This window comes from Phragmites australis, chromosome 8 (genome assembly GCF_958298935.1).
Source record: "Phragmites australis chromosome 8, lpPhrAust1.1, whole genome shotgun sequence".
Lineage (NCBI taxonomy): Eukaryota > Viridiplantae > Streptophyta > Magnoliopsida > Poales > Poaceae > Phragmites > Phragmites australis.
Window position 1 is genome coordinate 9,247,464 of NC_084928.1, and position 20,941 is coordinate 9,268,404.

Consider the following 20,941-nt stretch of genomic DNA (forward strand, 5'->3'; position numbering starts at 1 on the left):
TGTAAGCTCCTTATAAAACGAACGGATGGAATACAAATTAAGATGGTTTTCTATTTCAAAAATTTATACTCTAGCTAATAGACATACTACCTCCAAGAAAAAAAATTATTGTCCGAGTAGTGAACCTTTGTAAGCTTTAACTTACTTACGCATATAAAATTATTTTCTTAATCAAATAAAAATGCATGCTACATTTATTATATAAAATACTTTCACACTATATACTTTTATAACTTCTACACTATCATATACATAAAAAAAATAATTCTAAAATCAGGGAGCTTCGGTTCCCTGATTTTAGAATTGGACCAGCTGTCCACCAAAGCCGAGATTTACACGGCGCCGTGGTACCTTCCTGCACCTGGAACTGCGATATCTCATTTCCCGGTCAGTTTGGTAAGCTTGAAAGGGACACAAGACGGCACGGCCCGCTCTTTCCTAAACCCGCTGCTGCTGCTGATTATTATTATACTAACTCCGTGCTCGTTATGGAGAGAGCAAACGGGAGGCTTCATAGCTTCGTACGTGCTCGAGCTGTCGAGAGCAGCTCGCGGCCGCGGGCGCCGTGCGCGCTGGCCGGGTCTCATCGTCAGTATACGAACCTGTGCAGGTCGGTGAATCCAAGGACGGGCGGGACGGTACGACGTTTCGCCGAGGGGGCTTTTGGTAAAGTGGAGTGCCACGCGGCCACGTGTAGCGTCTTTTTCAGATTACAAATGCAGGCACACGCTTCCCGGGTGTGCATCCACGGTTTTCTAAAACCCGAACCGCGAGCGGGCTGCGCTCGAGCCACTCGAAGCGAAAGCTAGAGATCGAACCTTGGACCTGGCCTCCCGCCACCGCGAGCGCAACCAACACTTTAGAAGCGCGTTCGCGGGGCGTTTTTATTGACCGGCTATCCGACACGAGGATAAAGTAGAAAGAGGTAAGCAGCAGGGGCGGACTCAGTCTAGAAATCGCTAGCTACAGTAATATTAGAGCTACAATAAAAATATCTACAGATTATTAAACCAACAAAAAATAAGTAGAGGTCTATACTGTTGGATCCGCCCCTACTAAGAAAGGTGCAAACTGAAAAATAAAAGAGTAAAAGTGAAAGACGCAAGAAAATAGTACGTGTCAAATGTCTTGATTTCATGGAACTGTATATAGACATGATTTTCTCAGATTTAAATAGTTTGATCGTTCAATCTTGTCCATATTTATTAATATAACATGTTGGCAATAATAGTAGAGCTAGCTGACAACCATCCAACCTCATTGCTAAAACAGTGAATATGTTAAGAAGCTTGCGGAAATCTCCGTTGTCTAGGTCAGGTATCTCCCTTTGCTAACTTTTTTTAATCAATATGTTTGATTGGTCCTATAAAAAAAGTTGCTAACATGCTTTCCTGCTCTAAAGCCGAGCACCAATTCTACCTTACCGCTAGCTTTATCTCTTTTCCTCATGCTCACCCCTTCTATCTAACCCTAGAGTCCTACCCTTAAACTCCCAAGGAAACAAACACACTTAGCCCCCTTCTACAATCGGCACTTGCTCGAACAACAGAAAAAAAAACTACTACTTAGATCATAATAATAAAAAGAAGTGCTTTAGCCATGGCACAAATAAGGAGCAAAACATTTGTTTTCGTGGCTATCCCTAAGGTATTGGTTGTTTGATCTAACGAGTCCATATGGCACTCAAGTCAACACAGGGGTAACTACACACGAGGACTCTTTTTGATACTTTTTTAGAAGATTTCAATTAGTGTGAGTTTTTGGCTAAATTTTGAAAACCAAATTGGTTGTGTAGGGAGCCATAGGCAGCGTATTCGTCACCTCCGGGAATATAGGGGCATAGGAAAAGAGTAGGCCAAGACAGGTGACATGATGCGACACCCAAGTCGCACAGACGACTGCAGTAAAAGGAAGCCTTGACTCCTAAACGCGAGTCCCTTGGTCTATTGTTCAACCGGTTCTGTTCTATCAGACGTGCCGCACAGCCGGAGCAGCACACGAGCAAGAACCCAGTCCGTAGGTTAATTATTATTTTTTTTCACTCTAGCGGATAGCACACTCCTAAAAGACACTAACTCGAGATGATGTACTAAATGCCGCCTAGACCTTATAAAAACTTGTTCGGTTACCACTTTGAGGCATTTTTTCCACCATGTACCCTTTTTTTTGCCCCTATTGATGTGGAAAACAAAGGGAAAAGATATTTGTGCCCCTTAGTCACTTGCTTTGGCCTCGATCTAGGTGCGGTTGGACCAGGTCGCCTGTGCCATATGGCCCGTGGCCATCTCCTGACCTGGTCTGGCCGCACCCAATCCACTCTAGCCACCATTTTGCTCACACCGGCTACCAGAGAGGTGGTGACAGCGATGACGATCACAACATAGACTTTGCCTGGAGGAAGATCGAGGTGCATGTGCCTACCCGTATTTGTTAGTGTTGTTACAATCTTTTGATCTTAGATTTCTTCCATTTTGTTAACCCGCAAGGGTTTGATGACCTATGGTTTCATTGGATTTGGGGGAGTCATGGTAGAATCTGATTGCTCATCATGTTAAGTCGTCTTGTCGTCTCCCAGATTAATTTGTCACGCACCAATGATGGCAGTAGAGCGAATGTGGAGTTAGCTCAAATTTCTTTCTATTTCTTTGTTGTTGCGGTAGGCTTGACCCTAAAACAACATTTAAAATAAAAATTAGAGTAAAAGAATATGTTGCAAAACTGGATGATGACATAGAACTCCAAATGGCTCTTCAAGATTTTGAGTGGTGGGTGAGAGGGGCAGTTGTTCTAGACAAGCTTCGTGATGACTTAGTCAGCATAACCATTTGGGGCCCTAGCCAAGAGCCTATTTGGTTCTCTACGGAGAGATCAACTAGTGAATCTATGAAGATCGACAACAATCTAGATCTCCTAACTCTGTTCACTGTTAGGTTCAATGTGCATTGGTTGTTCCTATATATGGAGATAGAGGAGAAGGCAAGTCACAAGCTAGGTAGCCATAATTGGTGCAATGCTCATTTTTTGTTAATATGTAGTCCATGAATGAAAAGAGCTCCTCCCAAAAACGAGAAACAGGCAAGATGAAGGAAGAAGAACAAGCAACCAGGGGAAGTTCTGGATACTCGTATCAAGATTTGTCCAGACTCTAGAGCTCATCTGACAAGTAGATTTTAACTAGCAAGTTAGGTTTAACTAGCAAGTTAGGTTTCTAGCCATTTTTTTGCAATGTTGTACTTGTTACTTGTTCAGGCTCTAGAGCTCATCTGACAATTTTTTTTTTGCTGGTGTTATTGTTGTTGTGCTGCTATCAAAATATTTTGTGTGTTATGGTTATTGTACTTGTTTTCTGTCACGGCCCAGAGTTTCTAAACATATAATTAAGTGCTAATGAGCATCATTAGCATCATTTATTTTTGTTTTGAGCAGTATAGACTTGCAATGTGGATTAAACCGAATTTGGTTAAACCAGGTTTAACTGATGCGTTGTGAAGCATCTCCCAAAACTTCCATGGAACATAGGGCTGGTGACAATTTTAGAAATTAGTAGATGTCAGGAGGAGAATATAAATGAATTTTCCCAAATTTTTGGGAAATGTTTAGAAGGCATAAAAATTGTCACAAGTTGGAAAAGATAGCGTCTTTGAACAATTTTTATTCAAAATTTGCTCAATCATTCTGGGTCAAACAAGTTCAAATGGGTTCCTTATGAATTTTAGTTTCAAACAAAATTTGTTTTACCAATTTTGGACCTTGGGAAGGCATTCAATTGGATGGCTAAAGTGGTGGGGATATTTTGCATTGCCGGCACTGTTCATAGCCCCACCTGTCATCCCCTTCGCACGCACAGCTCGCTGCTCCCCCTTCTCCCGCTCTCACAGAGCAAGCGGCGGCCACCCTTGTTGACTTCGAGGGCCAGGCCACGTCGCCGGAAACCCGGACACGGCGCCGTGTCCTTATCCTCCCCTCCCCGCCCTGTGCTATCTCTCTCTCTCTCTCTCTGCTCCTTCTCTCGCGCGGCCGGAAAGCAGAGCACAGAGCACACGCACACGCACTGGCCGCCGGCCAAATCACCGCGCCACCGACGGCCTCCACCGAGCCTGGGCCAGGAGAAACGCAGAAGAGGGTCGCCGAAGCTCTTCCCCACCGTTTCCCCTCCTTTCCCAGCGTTTCCCGTGCGGACTGAGCTCGGCCGAGTCTTCTTCCTCAACGTCGGCAGCCTCCTCTCCGCCCCTCTCCGTCACCCCGCTATTCTACAGCCTCACCGGCCCAACCCGCTGCACGGTGAGCTTCCCCATGCTCCTGTATACCTTATGCGCGCGCCGTCTTCCCTCCATCCCGTCACCGGCGCGGCGGTCCGCGATGGTCGAACCGCCGTCGCCTCCCCGCGCATGCCGTCGACCGTGCTACCGTCGAGCTCGTCGGCCGAGAAGCACGCCGTTAGGTCCACGCGCTCGCGTAGAACGCATAGGTGTGCTCGGCCGGGCTTATTACGCCGCCGTTCGCCGTCAACGAGTCAAAACCGTGCCGCCGTCGTGTAGTTTCCGCCGTCCGCCGCCGCTGGCCATTCTCCGGCCGTCGTCGGTGACCACGTATGCCTCAAATGGATCCACGCGCACATGCTGGAGCCGCAGCTGCCCTTCCCGGCCGCCTGGACTGCGCCGCTAGCCGCCGGCGGGCACAACCCGAGCCCCGGTCGGCCGCGCTGCGCTGTGTTCTGGGCGCGAGTCAATTTTGACTCGGGTCAAAATATGCCGGCCCCACTGTCAGTCACAGCAGCTGGCCGAACCCGAGTAAGAAAGGTTTTAGGGTGTTTAAGTATTCGGAAAAATCGGAAATTGCGAAATGAATATCTGTTGAGTTGATAAATCGGCTGAAATCCTGAAAAATGCATAGGAAATTGTGTAGAGCTCCAAAATTCATGAAACCAATTTTGTTGGTTTTTTTATGAAATGATCTATCCATTAAAAATACCAGTGGCCATGAAATATGTGCTGTGAATTATTGAATTAATGAAATATGTCTAGGCTTTGATAATTCATAGTTAAAGTTTGGTATTTCCAAAATTGATGAATCCAATTTTGTTATTCTTGTTTTAATACCCCCTGATCAGCAAAAATAATCACCCACATGTTAGATGTTGTTACAATTCTATATAGGGTTAAGCTTAGTTAATCCTAGAAGTGTTCAAACGTTAACAGTAATCCCATTTAAGAAAAATCTTCGATGCTTTAGAACTCATGCCCTGATGATTTGCACTGTTATCGCATTCTATGGAGCATCCTTCATTTCATAGCATTCATATTCGTTACATTGCACGCGTGATTCTTTTAGAGAACTTCGACCCAGCGAACGAGGCGAACGAGGCTGTCCCCGGAGGTTCCCGCAGTGGTGATCGTGACTCGGGTAGCTGTGAGCAGCAGCTAGGGCAGCAAGGCAAGCATCTATCATATTGCACCATGTCTACTTGAAAATCTAATATGTTATCTACACTTATGTATACATTGCATGTGTCGGGTACCGAGTTGGGTAGAACCTATGCCTATGCATTCTCCCATTTCGGTCACGTGTCATGTGTTATTCCTTGGAGCCTAGTGGTATCGTCGAGGTCTAATTATAGTTTTGCTATGCTTAATGGTACTTAGGCTTTTCGGTAGAAGTCGACGACGGCGTCCACCGTTGTCGCGAGCCTAGGGCTTCTTACTTGTTCACACTTGTGTTTGTGTTGATGATGAGTCGGTTTGGTGAGTGGTGAGTTGAGACGAGGTGTGGGCGGTGTTAGGGGTGTCATCTGCTCACGAGGAGTCCTCAAGCAGTTCGGGGAGGGAACCCGAACACCGTTGACCGCTTGCACCAGTTAAGCACCGACCATCGGTGTAGTCGGCTTTAGCACTTACCTTACTCACCACATGCTGACATAATGGTAGGCGAGCTGATTTCCTTCGCAGACGTGGTCATGTGGGCCTCATCATAGACGGTGTGAGTCCGGTTTGAGTCCGGGCTTTTAGCGGTATTGGTTTGCTCGTGGAGTAGTTCTAATACCGCCGCGTCGAGCTATGGTTGATCCACATGGTTGGACCTGGTTGGGAAAGGTTGTCACGGGTACCCCCTTGTGTGCATCTTAGCGGGTGGCACAAGCCGTATGGTCCCTGTGTCGTGTGGGTCTAGGAGTATCCCCTGCAGGGTGTATAATCAGTTCGAACTGTCGCGCTCTTGGTCATGAGCAATGCTATCGCTTATCTCCACCGAGCGACCATGTTTGATCGTAGAGTTTCGATGTGGGTTGTGGCTTGGTTGGTTTGGGTGGTTTGGTGGTAATGGTTTACTTTTATACACTTGTTGTTTGTATATCTATTCTGATCAGTTGGTTGGCAGGGTTTGAGTCGATGGTTGGTTAAGTCAGTTGCTTACACCTAGAGTCTAGGTTGCTTACCGCTTAATGAACTTAAACATGTCTTAATCCTTGCTACAGCTTTAAATGCATGATCCTTGGAGTCGAGAATATATATACTCATACTGTGTAAGACTTGCTAGTACCTTTGTACTAAGGGGTGCTGCCCTTAAGTTGCTTTCAGGTTCGCAGGTTGGCGTGGAAGAGGCAGTGTTCGGCTACTTTGTGCCTGCCGATCAGGGTGGCGGGCAGGAGTAGCACCTTCTACTCTGAACTCCAGCGCTTTTGGTATGGAGCCTAAGGGCATACAGCTCCATACTCTTTTGTTGTATATGTTTATCTTCCGCTGCGTAGTTGTTGTTGTTCCTCTTTTGTTGTAAATTGTAGAAGCAGTTGCATGTTTAAGGATTGTAACACAGCTTAATTACTTGCTCTCTGTTAAACTGTGTTGTGATATTTGAGTTGGAAGGCATGTGTTCCGATCCTGGGCGCAAAACACGTGCTGGGACTACCGGAATGGTATTCTGGTTAATCGTCGAGGTTGTGATTGTGAATAATGATCCTCCTGATGATTAATTAGAATACTATTTGGATGGTTCCTCACATTTTCAATCCACTTTATTTTCCTAATGCATGCAGTTAGCCCTAATAGTAGGAGAAGGGTGCTCACAAACTACTTCAGCAGGAGACGGGTGCTCACAAACTACTCCAATTTCTACCTCACCAGCTAGTCCAGCACCAAAGAAGTTAACTCCAAGAAGAAGCGGATTTTGTTACTCTATGCTTTTGAACTATGTGGCTGCTCAAAAGGCTAGGTTTGCTATGTTATGGTCAGTTATGTGTGCAAGACTGTGTTGCCATTCAACTGTGATCTAATCAGGAGACAAAAGTTTATATGATCAATTATGTGTGGAAGAACTATATGATGTAATAAGGAGAAAAAACTGATTACTATGTTGTTTGGTCATATATGTGTTCAAGAACATGTATGGCCACTTACTCTCTATGCTATGAAAATGAACACATAAGTGTGTCATCTGTCATCATCAGAACACAATTTATGTTACTGATATCTACAACAACACACATTTTCATTCATATAATGTACTTTACAATGGACCTCTATTAGTCTGATACAAAGCAACAACATTTTTTGAAAATGTACTTTGATTTGGTGTTCAACTGAACTGAACACCAGATCGATGCTCCTGTCTAGCAGTCAGGGTAGTACGACGGGCACTGCTCTATCACCTTGTGCATTGGGATGCTGAGCTACTAAGCGTGGATGCCAGTGATGACGCTGCCGCTGAGCTCGACGGTGGCCTTGTCCTTGCTGAGACGGGACATGTAGACACGACTGTCGAGGCCCTAGAATATGCGACCGCTAAGGCTAGGGAGCTCGTTCATGTCGCAGTCCCTTGGTAGCTGGCGCGGATGATTGGGTACAGTTGGACCAAGTTGAGAGACGGGTGCGGGCCATATGACATGGGTGACTTGGTCCAACAACACGCAGAGGCCAGAGCGATCGAGGGGCATAAAGATCTTTTCCTTTTAGTTTCCACCTCAACAAGGCAAAAAAGAAGAAGAAAAAAAATTTCGGTGATAAAAAAATACCTTAAAATGATAAACGAACAAGTTTTTCAGTTGGACCAAGTTGAGAGACGGGTGCGGGCCATATGACATGGGTGACTTGGTCCAACAACACGCAGAGGCCAGAGCGATCGAGGGGCACAAAGATCTTTTCCTTTTAGTTTCCACCTCAACAAGGCAAAAAAAAAGAAGAAAAAAATTTCCGGTGATAAAAAATACCTTAAAATGATAAACGAACAAGTTTTTCAGTTGGACCAAGTTGAGAGACGGGTGCGGGCCATATGACATGGGTGACTTGGTCCAACAACACGCAGAGGCCAGAGCGATCGAGGGGCACAAAGATCTTTTTCTTTTAGTTTCCACCTCAACAAGGAAAAAAAAAAGAAAAAAAATTCCGGTGATAAAAAAATACCTTAAAATGATAAACGAACAAGTTTTCATAGACCTATATAATATTTAAACACATCATCTCAAACAAGTGTATTTTGAGAGGGTTCCATCTCTTTAGAGTGAAAAAAATTAATTAACCCCCAGTCGGCGCGGCCAGCCGGCCACAGCAGAGCGAGGTCAAGCTCAAGCCGTCGAGCGAACCCAACCCACCCACCCCGGGCACCCACACGAGTGCGACTACTCTTCTCTTCTCCGCCACGGCAGTGGAGAGAAAAAGGAAACCCGTCCCCCGACACGGGACGGCGACTATTCGCCCGGTCGCGGTCGGTCGGTCGGTTCGTGGCGTGGACTCGAAGCCCCCTTCCTCCTCCTCACCCCGGCCCCGGCCGCTCGCTGCCTTCGAGCTCTCCTGCGCTTTTGTGCTCAGGGCAGGGAGGGACGCAGCCTTGTCCGTGGCTCCCGGTGGTGGCGGCCTGAGAGTTCCTCCAACTTCCAGCTTCGCTCGCTCCTCCGGCAGCCGCGCGCGGCCACCGGCTGGGCGGGACCCACCCGGGAGGGTCCGCGCGGCCGAGCAGCGGCGGTGATTCCGTTCCTGGTGAGTGATTCTGATTCGAGCATTGCGCGTGTGGTTTGCGAGCTTCGAGTTGCATTGTGAGATGGGGAGCGGTCGCGTGGCGCTGGGGTAGCGGGGTGGCGACTTCCTGCGAAATTTGGGGGTGTGCGTGCCTGTGAGCTTGTGTTTTGCTTCATCTTTGATCTCGCGTGTGGATTTCTGGCGCCAGATTTGTTGGGGTTTTGGTGATCTGCGCATTGCTAAGGCGTAGGACGGTAGGAGTATCTGACTGGTATTCTTTTTTTTTCTTCAAAGGAAATTTGTCGGTGGGTTTGTGGGTTGACGCTAGATTTCCGGTGTCCATTTCGCGAAATGTTTTTCGTTAAATGAAAATTGGTCTTTTATTTTCTGTAATTTGTGCCTGAAGCTTTTCGTGATCTCTACACTGTGTTGCTCTAATAGTGTCGTTCATTTGGTTCACTGTGATGAGTAGCTCGATTTTTTCTTGCGCCTACAAGTATCTTGTAACTGGAGCCTTGTTATGTTAGGCACGATTCGATGTTGCGATTTTATATATTTTTGCTACTCCACCCTTACTTCCTAGATATTCTTATGTCTTTTTCCTTGATTCGGATCACCCTTAATTTCTCCCATTTGAAGCGAGTAGCATGCTTGCCTCTGAACTAGACATCTGATAAATTAACTTGGTCAGTTATCATGGCTACCTGGTTATGTGGGAGCTGCTGATTTCTAAATGGGGTGTTTAAATTGAAAATTCTTAATCATATCATGGCGAGGTAAGGTAAGGTAGTGCTGTAGTCGTGGTGCAGTATTGCAATGATAGCTCGTCTGATTAGTGGAAAGCAAGCACTTGACTGGTTTGCCTCTTAGCCATGGGTTTTGTAAGTCATGTGGGATAAATTCTGATGTGTTACACAAGTACACATATATGTGACTGGAACCTTCTTATTTATATACACATATTTGTACATGATTGTCATTAAACCTTAGCTTTGTATGCCCGAATGAATGCCTTCCATGCAATCAACATCTCAGTTTAGTTGTTAAGAAACATTAATGAGCATGCACCTTCTTTTACAGGATAAAGTTCATTCTTGTTTGGTGGCTTCTTCTTGTTACAAGGGCACACCAAACTGCCTCAGGTTTCATTGGTACACTTTAAAGTGGTTGCTGAGTACCAGATCAGGCTGACAGTTCAGCAGGAATTGATGCAACTTTCTGAATTGGATGGTTTGGTTCTGAATTGCATTTTTAGGTTGATAGTTGATGCAAACTGCTGACCAACTTGTCAGAACGGTTTTGAGTGATGAAGAAATGGCATGGTGGTTTTTTCATAGTATCTTTGTTCATTATCTTGATGTTAAGATATGCGATACTGGATAGCCCACTTGCAGAAAAATCTCTTCAGTATGTCTTCCAGCAAAATAGTACGGCAGCACTACATTGGTTGGATGTTCCAAATCCACCTGCAATCCAGAATCCACAGAACTCCTCTGAAGTAATATCAACCAAACTCTTGGCATCCAACCTTTCCATTACCAGAAATCTCTCTGACAGAGAACTACAATCTTTGCATTCTTGGAATCATTTGAGGCATCTAGTAACTCATGCCCATATCCTACCAGATGGAGTGAAGGCAATCAAGGAAGCTGGGGTTGCATGGAGGGAACTAAATAAAGTCCTTGTATATGATGATTCACTTGTTTCTGTAAATGGCAGCACTCAGCAAAAGGACAAAGGAAAACAATGCCCATTTTCTATTCGAAGAATGAATGCTACAAGGTTAGGTGATAGATTTGTCTTAAAGATTCCCTGTGGATTGATTCAGGGCTCTTCCATAACTATTTTTGGTACTCCTGGCGGTTTTCTGGGTAATTTTAAGATAGAGTTAACTGGTGCGGCAGTTCCTGGTGAACCAGACCCTCCAATTGTCCTTCATTACAATGTCCGCCTTCTTGGTGATAAACTTACAGAAGATCCTGTAATAGTCCAAAATACATGGACTATAGCCGATGATTGGGGTTCTGAAGACCGTTGTCCATCTCCTGAATCCGATGCTAAGGACACTGCAAAAGGTACTCTTCTTTCAGTGGTCAGTATCTTACCCAGGCCATTCAAGAACTGTGGTAATACAGTGTTGCATTTGTATATGAGTAATTTCTTCTGAAACGTGGCTTGCAATATATGTATCCACTTGTAGAAGTATTGAAGCTGGAATTTACAAACAAAATAAAATGAAAATATTATTTAGTGTGTCGTTGCTGTTATATATCTCCATAGCTATGCACTTTACTGATGGAATGCAGCCGAAATGCCCTGCTGAATGATCTAGATATGCACTTTTTTGTTCATTTATTGTTATCCCTTATGAGTTATTCAACAAAATGGTTTGGGTTCTTGACAATAATATGTTTAATCTTGTCCCAGGACTGACATTAGTTCTTTGCCTTCTCTTATTTTACAGTGGATGATCTAGAAAAATGTAGTAACATGGTAGGCAAGGACCAAATCGTGGCATCTAAGTTACATTCTAACGTTTCGTCCATGCCACCTGCAAGGAAAAAGAATGCAGAACCTAGAAAATATTTTCCCTTCAAACAAGGATATCTAGCTGTAGCAATTCTTCGTGTCGGAGCAGAGGGGATCCATATGACTGTAGATGGCAAACATATCACTTCCTTTGCATTCCGAGAGGTATGTCTTGCATAAGCAATCTGGCATGTCATTGCTTCCTATGACAATTTGTAGGCAAAATGATATCTCCTTTGTGCTAAAGTATTTGCCCTTCCATACACACTAACAGTGAAACTATTTTTACTTATGCACTATTATAGTGATATCAGATATGTTTTGCATTGCGTTATTATTATTATATTACTACTTTTTGGACTTTGATCTCTCCAGGATTTGGAGCCAGGGTTTGCTGGTGAAGTAAGAGTTGCAGGAGATATTAAATTGCTGTCTGTGATAGCAAGTGGTCTGCCTACAACAGAGGACTTCGAGCATGTCACTGACTTGGAAACATTGAAGGCTCCACCTGTCCCCATGGATAAATCTGTTGATCTTTTCATTGGGATCTTCTCTGCAGCAAACAATTTCAAACGCCGAATGGCGGTCCGCAGAACTTGGATGCAATATGATGTTGTTCGCTCGGGAAATGTTGCAGTTCGATTTTTTGTTGGCCTGGTAAGAATCAAAATGTGAGAGGACATCATATCTTATGGTAATTAATGCATATAGTAGTCATAGCTTTGTGTTTTCATTATGGTTCTATGCTTACTAGCAATATATGCACAAGAAAAATAGGGTGTGTTTGGTTGCCTGGCCGAGCGCACGGCCAGGCCCCGCGCATGCAAGCGCTGGTGTTCGGTTGCCTGGCCGAGCGCTCGGGCCAGGCCCCGCGTGTGCTCAAACACTGTGCCTGCTAGGCTCACAGGAAACGGATTACGATCGCGTTCCTCGCGAGCTTGGCTCGATCGGTGCAGTTTGGGTACGTGTGTATTTTTTTATTAAACTCTAGATTTTATTTAGGGGTACAAGAGTGGTCTAAAAATTATAAATGTTTTCATGAGCAAACTAGAGCTCATTAGCAACCCATTTTAATTGGTTTGATCCAAAAAGTCTAAGCCAATACTTAATTAAAATTCTCCAAAGAAGCCTACTTTATAACTTATAGTGATTTTTTATGCCTCAAATAAATTCCCAAAAATTGGGAAAATTCACTAATGTTCTTATCATGTGATGTACTAATTTATAAAAATACTTCCAACCCTATGTTATTTGGTTAAAAAATGACTTCCATTGTAATGCAACATATACTCATGCGAGTAACCAAACACGCTCTCTTCTCAGCCAGACTGAGCACATGCATCCAACCAAACAGACCCTATTGTATCTCCTCAGCCTGACTCAACTCAGCCTGTCTCTCTAGATACGAGCCAGGCTGAGTCACGCGGACAACCAAACGGGCCCATAGTGTATGCAGATGGAAGCAGTATACTAGAAGGCATCACTCATGTTAATGTGTCCTAAACAACATGTTGAATGCATTTATATGGTCAATCAGAAATATAAATTGCATGCAACTACTGCTTTATTGAAGGCGTTTCTGCCTGTGTTGATTGCATTCACTATGTAACTGTGCCACTTATCACAAGACAACACACTTTTCATCAGTACTATTGTTTGAACAATTCTTCAACATGACATTTTACCCGTCACTCTTCCATCTATTGTGTTTATATCACTTTTGCTAGTATGAATTAAAGCTCTCTACTTCAGAGTCTATACTCATCTGCCCCTTTTCCCTTCCATTTTTAAAAGCACAAAAATGAGGTGGTGAATGAGGAACTTTGGAATGAAGCACGAACGTATGGAGACATCCAGTTGATGCCATTTGTGGATTATTATAGCCTGATTCTTTGGAAGACTATAGCCATCTGCATCTATGGGGTATATCTGATTTCTTATTTTATTTCATTCAGAAGATCACTTGGTCTTACATTTTCATTTTTCTAAGCAATTTTCCCTCTCAGACAAATGTCTTGTCAGCCAAGTATGTGATGAAAACAGACGATGATGCTTTTGTTCGTGTAGATGAGATACTTTCTTCCCTAGACCGAGTAAATATCAGCCATGGACTGCTGTATGGTCGTGTCAATTCTGAATCTCAGCCTCACCGAGATCCATATAGCAAGTGGTACATAACCCCTGAGGTAACTTGTCTTAAACTATTTATATTTGTATCAATAGATTAGGCAAATATCATCATTTTGGAACATGGAAAACTCTTCCTCTAGACTATTGTGATTGTCATGTGTTTTATCCGCTGTTCTAAAAGGCGGATTAGGCGCTACCTATGCGCTCGCTTAAGCATGAGCAGCACCTGTGCGCTCGAGCTTTGTATAAGTGGCAGCATTAGGAGGTTAGGCAGCTTCTGCATGGTGCTAAAGTGTGTAACCACCTGCATAGATGAATAAGCAGCCAAACGGTTGTAAGGAGGACATGCGAGAGCCTCTAGGGCCTGGCCTTGGCGTTGAGAAGCTGATATGCAGAGACCACCTTGTACAGAGTGCTTGCCAACTCCAGATGTCATTGCAGTACTTCGATTTGTATTTTCTCTATTTGCATTTAGACAGATATTTATTTATATTTGCGTAGTAAGATATCTTTTGCTGCGAATTGACCAGATGCTTCTTAAAAAAGGGATAATGCTTGTAATTTGGACAGTAGACAGGTTCTGCATTGTGCAAGGTTGCAAGCTGGAAAGGATAAATTTATGAACATTTGACAACACACAATAGTGGTTTGGAGAGGTGTGGGGAATCCACAAATAAGACTGGTTAAACACCTGCATATACTGTTTAAGCATTAAGCAGTGCTCGTTCATCACTTGTTGCTTTTCAGAACATTGGTTTTAAGGCATATAGTTCGCTGTTATCTTAAATAATTTGATTCGCTATTACTGTCATTTATGTGGTGGATCAAATGTAGTGATTGATTCTTTACTTGAGCTAGGAATGGCCTGAGGAGAGTTATCCTCCATGGGCACATGGCCCAGGATATATTGTTTCAGAGGATATAGCGAAAGAAGTTTACAGGAAACACAAGAGAGGGGAGTTAAAGGTAATGCCAGATTTCTGTAAAATTGCTTAATTTCTTTTCAGGCTGTTATGGAGTGGTTACACTTACAGTAATCCCTTTTGTTGCTTCAGTTTCGATATCATTAAAGTCAATTGGTAATAAAAATATCAGGCCTTAGTATCAACTGGTTTGTACCGTTGTGTTTATGGCATTGTGAATTATCTTTGCTAACTAGGATCTTGTCATTCTTGACTTGCAGATGTTCAAGCTGGAGGATGTCGCGATGGGGATATGGATCAGTGAGATGAAGAAGGATGGATTGGATGTCAAGTACGAGAATGATGGGAGAATCTTGGTCGAAGGGTGCGAGGATGGGTATGTGGTTGCCCACTACCAAGAACCAAGGGATATGATGTGCCTCTGGGACAAATATCAGAAAACAAAGCGAGGAACATGTTGCAAAGAGTAACAGAACCAAAACCTTCGGGCTAGTACAATCTTGATATGTCACCATCTAAGAGATCCGAATAGCATGAGTTGTCATTGCTGGTTTCAGAATTGGAAGGGGACAGTTTTGGATATCATCAAGTTTCTTTTTGTCCGCAGCTGAAGAGTTTAAAGTCTAACTAGGGAATACATTGTAGACGATGCAGGTCTCTTCTGTTTGGGCGTAGGTAGGAGGATGTTGCTTTACTCATAGTGTGGCTTATTCTTGTACCATATCTTGTTAGAATGTAGGATACAGCGGCGGCATGTTACATTATCTGAGTAGATTGAGAGGCAGTGTTACCATTCTTTCCAAAGGAATGCATTTTGTATCTGGTGTAAAGGTGTTTCACGGTTGCTCTGATGTGATCCATTTCCTATCTACTCCATTTCTGTTTTTTTTTTTTTTTTTTTAGTTGTTCACTGACTGTAGTAGTGGTCTCTTCTTTACTGCATTCTGAAGCTCTTCATTTTTTTTTTCTTTTTGATAGACAAGCACTCAAAGTAGTAGTACTAATTAACTTAGGATTATATTACAGATTTACAGTCAAGGTTCAGGTACTGAAAATACATGGAGCATTTGATCACTAGAACTGAAGAAAGTTACACTCACGGCTCCGCTGTCTCATGCAGCCATGCACCCGATGCTGTGGCGCGCGTTGGGGAACTCCAACAAGAAGCCGCTGCACGCAACGCCCACCATGAGCGGGAAGCTCTCCATCACCTCGTCCATCTCCTTGCGGTGGCCGGGGAGGAGGCAGCCGGAGACCCGGTAGTCAGAGGGTGTGATGGCGGCGAAGGCGAGCACTGACATGATGGTGTGCACGATGTCGACGAAGCTAAGCTGGTACCTGTCCTCCTAAAGTAAAATAAAAGGGATGCACCACTTTATAGGTTTGGCATGTTAGTTACTGGGTTTGCTATGCTGAACGGTTGGATCTGTGGGTGCATGATTTTAGACTATATGAGGTGCATATATGGTAAAAATAGGATAGAAATAAATGAATTTTTATTTTGACGTGGGTGCTCACACGGGTTAACTTGGCTTCGCCCCTGCTCCCTGGGCACCTCAACGCCGGGCCCGGTCCTGAACAGCCAGAGGCCCCTTGGCGTGACGAAGCCGTAGTACACCTTCCCATCGGGCGCGCGAAAGCTGTCGGTGAAGTGGAAGAGGAAGCACGACGCGGCGCAGAGCGCGAGGAGGGCCATGAGCATGGCGGCGCTGACGGCGGAGCAGGAGCCGTCCCCGGACGCCGCTGGGAGGAGCATCTCGAAAGCGAGCAGCGTGCCGGTGGGGAGGAAGTTGGCGAGCATGGACGTCTTGGAGAGCGTGCTCTGGACGCCCCTCGCCGCCGCGCGGCCACTTCCGTCCCGGGACGCTGCCGCCAAAGGGCGCGCGCTTAAGGGACGCGGCCCGGGGGGAGCGGCGAGCCGTCGCGGATCTCAACGGACACCGCGCCGGCCGCGGCTCTGCTGTCCATGGGTGCTCTCTTAGCCCGGAGAGAGTGGAGAGGATTTCGTGGAACTGATTTCGGACGTTCGCAGAGAGTGGAGAGGATTTCCTGAAGGCCAGCGAGTGGTTGGTTGCTGGCTTGCTGCTGGGTTATGTTACGTCGCCGCGGTTGGCGAACGTTGGATGGTTTTGAGTTCAAATGCCGTGCCACCAGCTGCTACGCATAACTGTTCCCTCCGGTCTCTTCAAATAAAACAGGAAACCACGGCTGCGTGTGTCTATCGGCTAATGCTACTTGGTCGCAGTTTGCTAGACTATTGGGAGGGTAGCAGCTGTTTTTTTTTTTTAAGAAGAGAACTTTACTCGGCTCCTATTGAAAGCCAAAATTACGAGTCATACAGAAAGAAATCAGGACATCACCGAAACAAGGAAAGAAAAAGCCCAAGGCCGGGGGAGACCCCGCCACCAGACAGACAACAGTACTAGTACCAAGCTCAACCCTGAACAAACTACCTGACAAACATTCAAGTCCAACAAGCAGCCCAGATTACACCTCCACAATATCTGAAGCCAAGACCTGACTCCGTTTGAACACCGAAATCCACTAAATGATGTGAGAAAGGGAAGTCTCCAGGGATTTACTATCCTCCATATTGAGCAGGATCTTCCATTTATGCAAATAGGAAATCCCAGAAAAAAGCACATCAATGGGCAACGAAGGAAATTTCTTTTCAATCGTCATCCTATTACGAGCCCTCCAAATCGCCCAGGCTAAACCTGCAAAAAGGAAAACACCTAATTTTGTCGATCCATTACGAAACAAACCGAGTAACGAAGACAGAGACCCTTCCAAAGAAATGGGCTGAGAGTTCAAATCAAAGTATTCCTTGAGACAGCACCAAACAAAACGGGCTAAATGGCAGGAGAACAGAATATGTTCAATAGATTCTACTTTCCCACACAGACAGCAGCAAACACTTCCTTTCCAACCTCTTTTCTTCAAAACCTCAGCAGTTTGAAGCCTGTTGTGTAGAATTTGCCAAAGAAATTTTTTGATTTTTACAGGCAGCTTGCTGGACCAGACCAAATCAGCACCCTGCTAATAACACCACCAAAAGTTAATTACCTGTAAAGGGACCTAGTGGAAAACTTCCTGGAATTATCCAAAGCCCATAACACCTCATCTTCCTCACCATCCAGAACCACCTTATTCAAATTTTCATAGAGGATTCCTAAGTTTTTCTGCTCACTCAGGTTTAGAGACCTTCTAAACCTAAGATTCCAATTGACAGAGCTAACACAATCTACAATCAAAATATCAGGGTCCTCACAAAGCCTGAAAAGGTCAGGGAACTGAACATGAATTGGGGACTCCCCAAGCCAAGTATCTTTCCAGAAGGTGACCTTGGTCCCACTATGGACTTTGTAATGCACACCCCATTTAAAGAAATGCTTAACTCTGTGCAGCCCCTGCCAAAACTGGGAGGATCCTCTTTTCTTGGAGTTAAAGAAAAGGCCATCAGTCATATATTTGGCTCGCAGAATTTGACACCATGTCTCAGAACTACTCCTAATAATTTTCCAGATCCATTTCACCAAAAGACACTCATTCAGAATCCTGGTATTTGTAATCCTCAGACCACCAAACTCCTTAGGTCTACAAACAGCTTTCCATTTCATCATATGATACTTGAACTTGTCCTCTGCCCCCTGCCAGAAGAACTTGGCTCTAATAGAGTCCAGTTTACCATGCACCCCTGAAGGTAAGTGATAGAATCCTATGTTATACATAGGAATGCTGCTCAAGTAAGAATTGGTTAGAGTCAGTCTGCCCCTAGATGACATGGTCTTTCCCTTCCAGGAGGCAAGTCTTTTAGACAACTTAGCACTTATAGTATCAAAGCCTTCAATCCCAGATTCTGATCAGCTATGGGAACACCAAGATAACAGACAGGAAACACACCCAATTTACAATTCAACATATTTGCAATCCTTTCTTTATCCTGTTGGTCAAAACCAAATACAAAAACTTCACTTTTATGGAAATTGATCTTAAGACCAGAAGCCATTCAAAGCAATAAAGGATCACTTTCAGATTAAAAATTGATTGATCACTACCATCAACCATCACCACAGTATCATCAACATACTGGATGTGAGAAACCCCCTTAGGTAAAAGGTGATTCACAACCCCAGTAATAAGACCCTTATCAACTGCCTTATCAATCAATTCACCCAAAACATCGGTCACCAAGTTAAAAAGGAGAGGGGATAAAGGGTCTCCCTGTCTTAAACCTTGATAAGTCTTAAAGTATGGGCTCCTATGCCCATTGATATTTACGCAAACCTGACCTCCTTGGACAGATTGCATGACACATTTGATCCAAAGGTCTGGGAAGCCTTTTCTTTCCAGCACCTCATGAAGAAAACTCCACTTCACTTTATTATAGGCCTTTTCAAAATCAATTTTAAGAATGACCCCATGTCTTCTTTTCTGTTTTAGTTCATGGACCACTTCATGAAGAATAAGGACTCCATCTAAGATATTCCTCCCTTTCACAAAGGCTGATTGCTGATGTTTGATCAGTTGATCTGCCAAGGAGCTGATTCTATCTGTCATCATCTTAGTGAAAAACTTGTAATCTACATTTAACAAGCAAATAGGTCTGAATTGCTTAATATTGGTAGCACCAGCCAATTTAGGGGGTAAGGTGATACTCCATAATTCAATCTCTTGAGGTCCAGATTCCCCTTTTGGAAGTCCTTCACCATGTCCATGATTTCTCCTTTGATAACGTCCCAGAAGTTCCTAAAAAAAGCCACTCCAAAACCATTTGGCCTAGGTGCTGTGTCCATCTTCATGTTAAACACCACACCTTTCATCTCCTCTTCAGTACAATCTTTGATCAAAAATACCCTATCTTGCTCATTGATTTGTTGGTTCTTATCCCAAAAGTCTTCCCTGATACGAATGTTATTGTCTGTAGTGGAGCCAAATAAGGATTTATAGAAATTCACCACATGATTCTCCAAGTCATTTTGTTCAAAGATCATACCGTGCTCAGTCTCCAGTGAAAAAAAATCTGACATTTCCTCCTACGGCCATTTGCACAATTATGGGAAAACCTTGTGTTACTGTCCCCCTGTAGGATCCAATTCTGACAGCCTCTTTGTTGCCAATAAATTTCATCCATTAGATACAAATGTTCCATTTCCTCTTCTAGATTATACCTAAATTCCCACTCCTCATAACCAATGTCAGTAAGGTCTACCCTTTGATCAATGTTACTTAAAATATTGTTGATCTCATTCCTCCTCTTTTTATTGACGCCAATCTAAGCCGCTCCCATCCTCTCATGAACTATCTGGTCCTGGATAGGCACCCACGCCACTTGTCCAAGGAATAGATTTGGTCAGGCATCCTTCCTTTCCATTCAGTCCACTTAAGGGAGATCATTTCTCTAAAACCTTCTATCATTACCCACAGTTTCTCAAAAAACAAGTATTTCTGTCTAGGCATTTGTTTAAGACCCAAGTCCAAAACTATGGGGGTATGATCAGAACCAATTCTGGTTAAGCTATAAACAGAGCTCAGAGGAAAAAAGGAATCCCAATCACAGGAAACCAGAACCCTATCCAAGTTGACCATCACCAAATTTTCCTGTTTATTTGTCCAAGTAAATCTCCCACCTTTCCTTCTCAAATCAATAAGATGATTTCGGTCAATAAAAGAGTTGAACATATCAACCAACCTGGAATTGATATGCCCAGTGCTAATATCCTCCTTGGATCTGATCAAGTTAAAATCACCTCCAAAGGCTAAAGGAGTGCACACCCTGTCACAAACTCCTTGTAACTCCATTAAAAAGTCATCAGATAAAACATGGTTAGCAGGGCCATATACAGTCACCAGATTCCATTTTACATTGGATCTCCTATTTCTCAAAGAGACTCGAATACAAAAATCTCCAATCCAATAGTCTTCAACTTCCAGAATACCCCTTCTTACACCTAAAAGGATACCCCCAGACATGCCCCTAGAAGGTAACCATTTCCAAAAAAAAGTACACATCACCAACCAACAGAGACAGCTCCTTGCTATCAAAGTCAGCTCTCATGGTTTCTTGAAGACCAATCCCATCAAGATTTTCTTTCTTGAAAATATCCTTAACCTGGCCTTTTCTAGCCTTACTGGCCAGACCTCTAACATTCCAAAATAGAAATCTCATATTTTAACCTCTTTATCCACAGAGCCTTTCTTTTTAGCTCTACCTGGGGCAATACCTGCAAAACCATCTCTATCTTCTTCACCTAAACCCCTCTTGCTATTGTCAATGACCTCCATGGTCATATCAGCAAGAGAAGTTCCTTCAGCTCCAACATTCCTATCAGCTAAGGATTGAAGATAAGCTTTGTAGTTAGTTGCAGCAATAGCCCCTCTAGCACACTCCTCTGCTTTAAAAGCATATATAGTATC

At 44.0% G+C, this 20,941-nt stretch overlaps 2 protein-coding genes across 2 annotated transcripts; one reads left to right on the forward strand and one right to left on the reverse strand.

Annotated features, from left to right (window-relative positions):
* The first annotated feature begins 8,598 nt into the window (after window positions 1-8,598).
* LOC133926556 (beta-1,3-galactosyltransferase GALT1-like) lies at window positions 8,599-15,398 on the forward strand. Its single transcript, XM_062372545.1, has 8 exons — window positions 8,599-8,963; window positions 10,023-11,017; window positions 11,407-11,636; window positions 11,847-12,128; window positions 13,266-13,394; window positions 13,478-13,657; window positions 14,460-14,567; window positions 14,785-15,398. The coding sequence occupies exons 2-8, from the start codon at window positions 10,249-10,251 to the stop codon at window positions 14,992-14,994; spliced, it is 1,908 nt and encodes a 635-aa protein (XP_062228529.1). The 5' UTR covers window positions 8,599-8,963; window positions 10,023-10,248; the 3' UTR covers window positions 14,995-15,398.
* A 238-nt stretch (window positions 15,399-15,636) lies between these two features.
* LOC133927582 (protein DMP9-like) lies at window positions 15,637-16,492 on the reverse strand. The gene is made up of 3 exons (XM_062374042.1): window positions 16,444-16,492; window positions 16,053-16,390; window positions 15,637-15,870 (listed from the first exon to the last, which is right to left on the reverse strand). Exons 1-3 carry the CDS (start codon window positions 16,490-16,492, stop codon window positions 15,637-15,639), a joined length of 621 nt encoding a protein of 206 aa, XP_062230026.1.
* Between the last annotated feature and the right edge of the window lie 4,449 nt (window positions 16,493-20,941).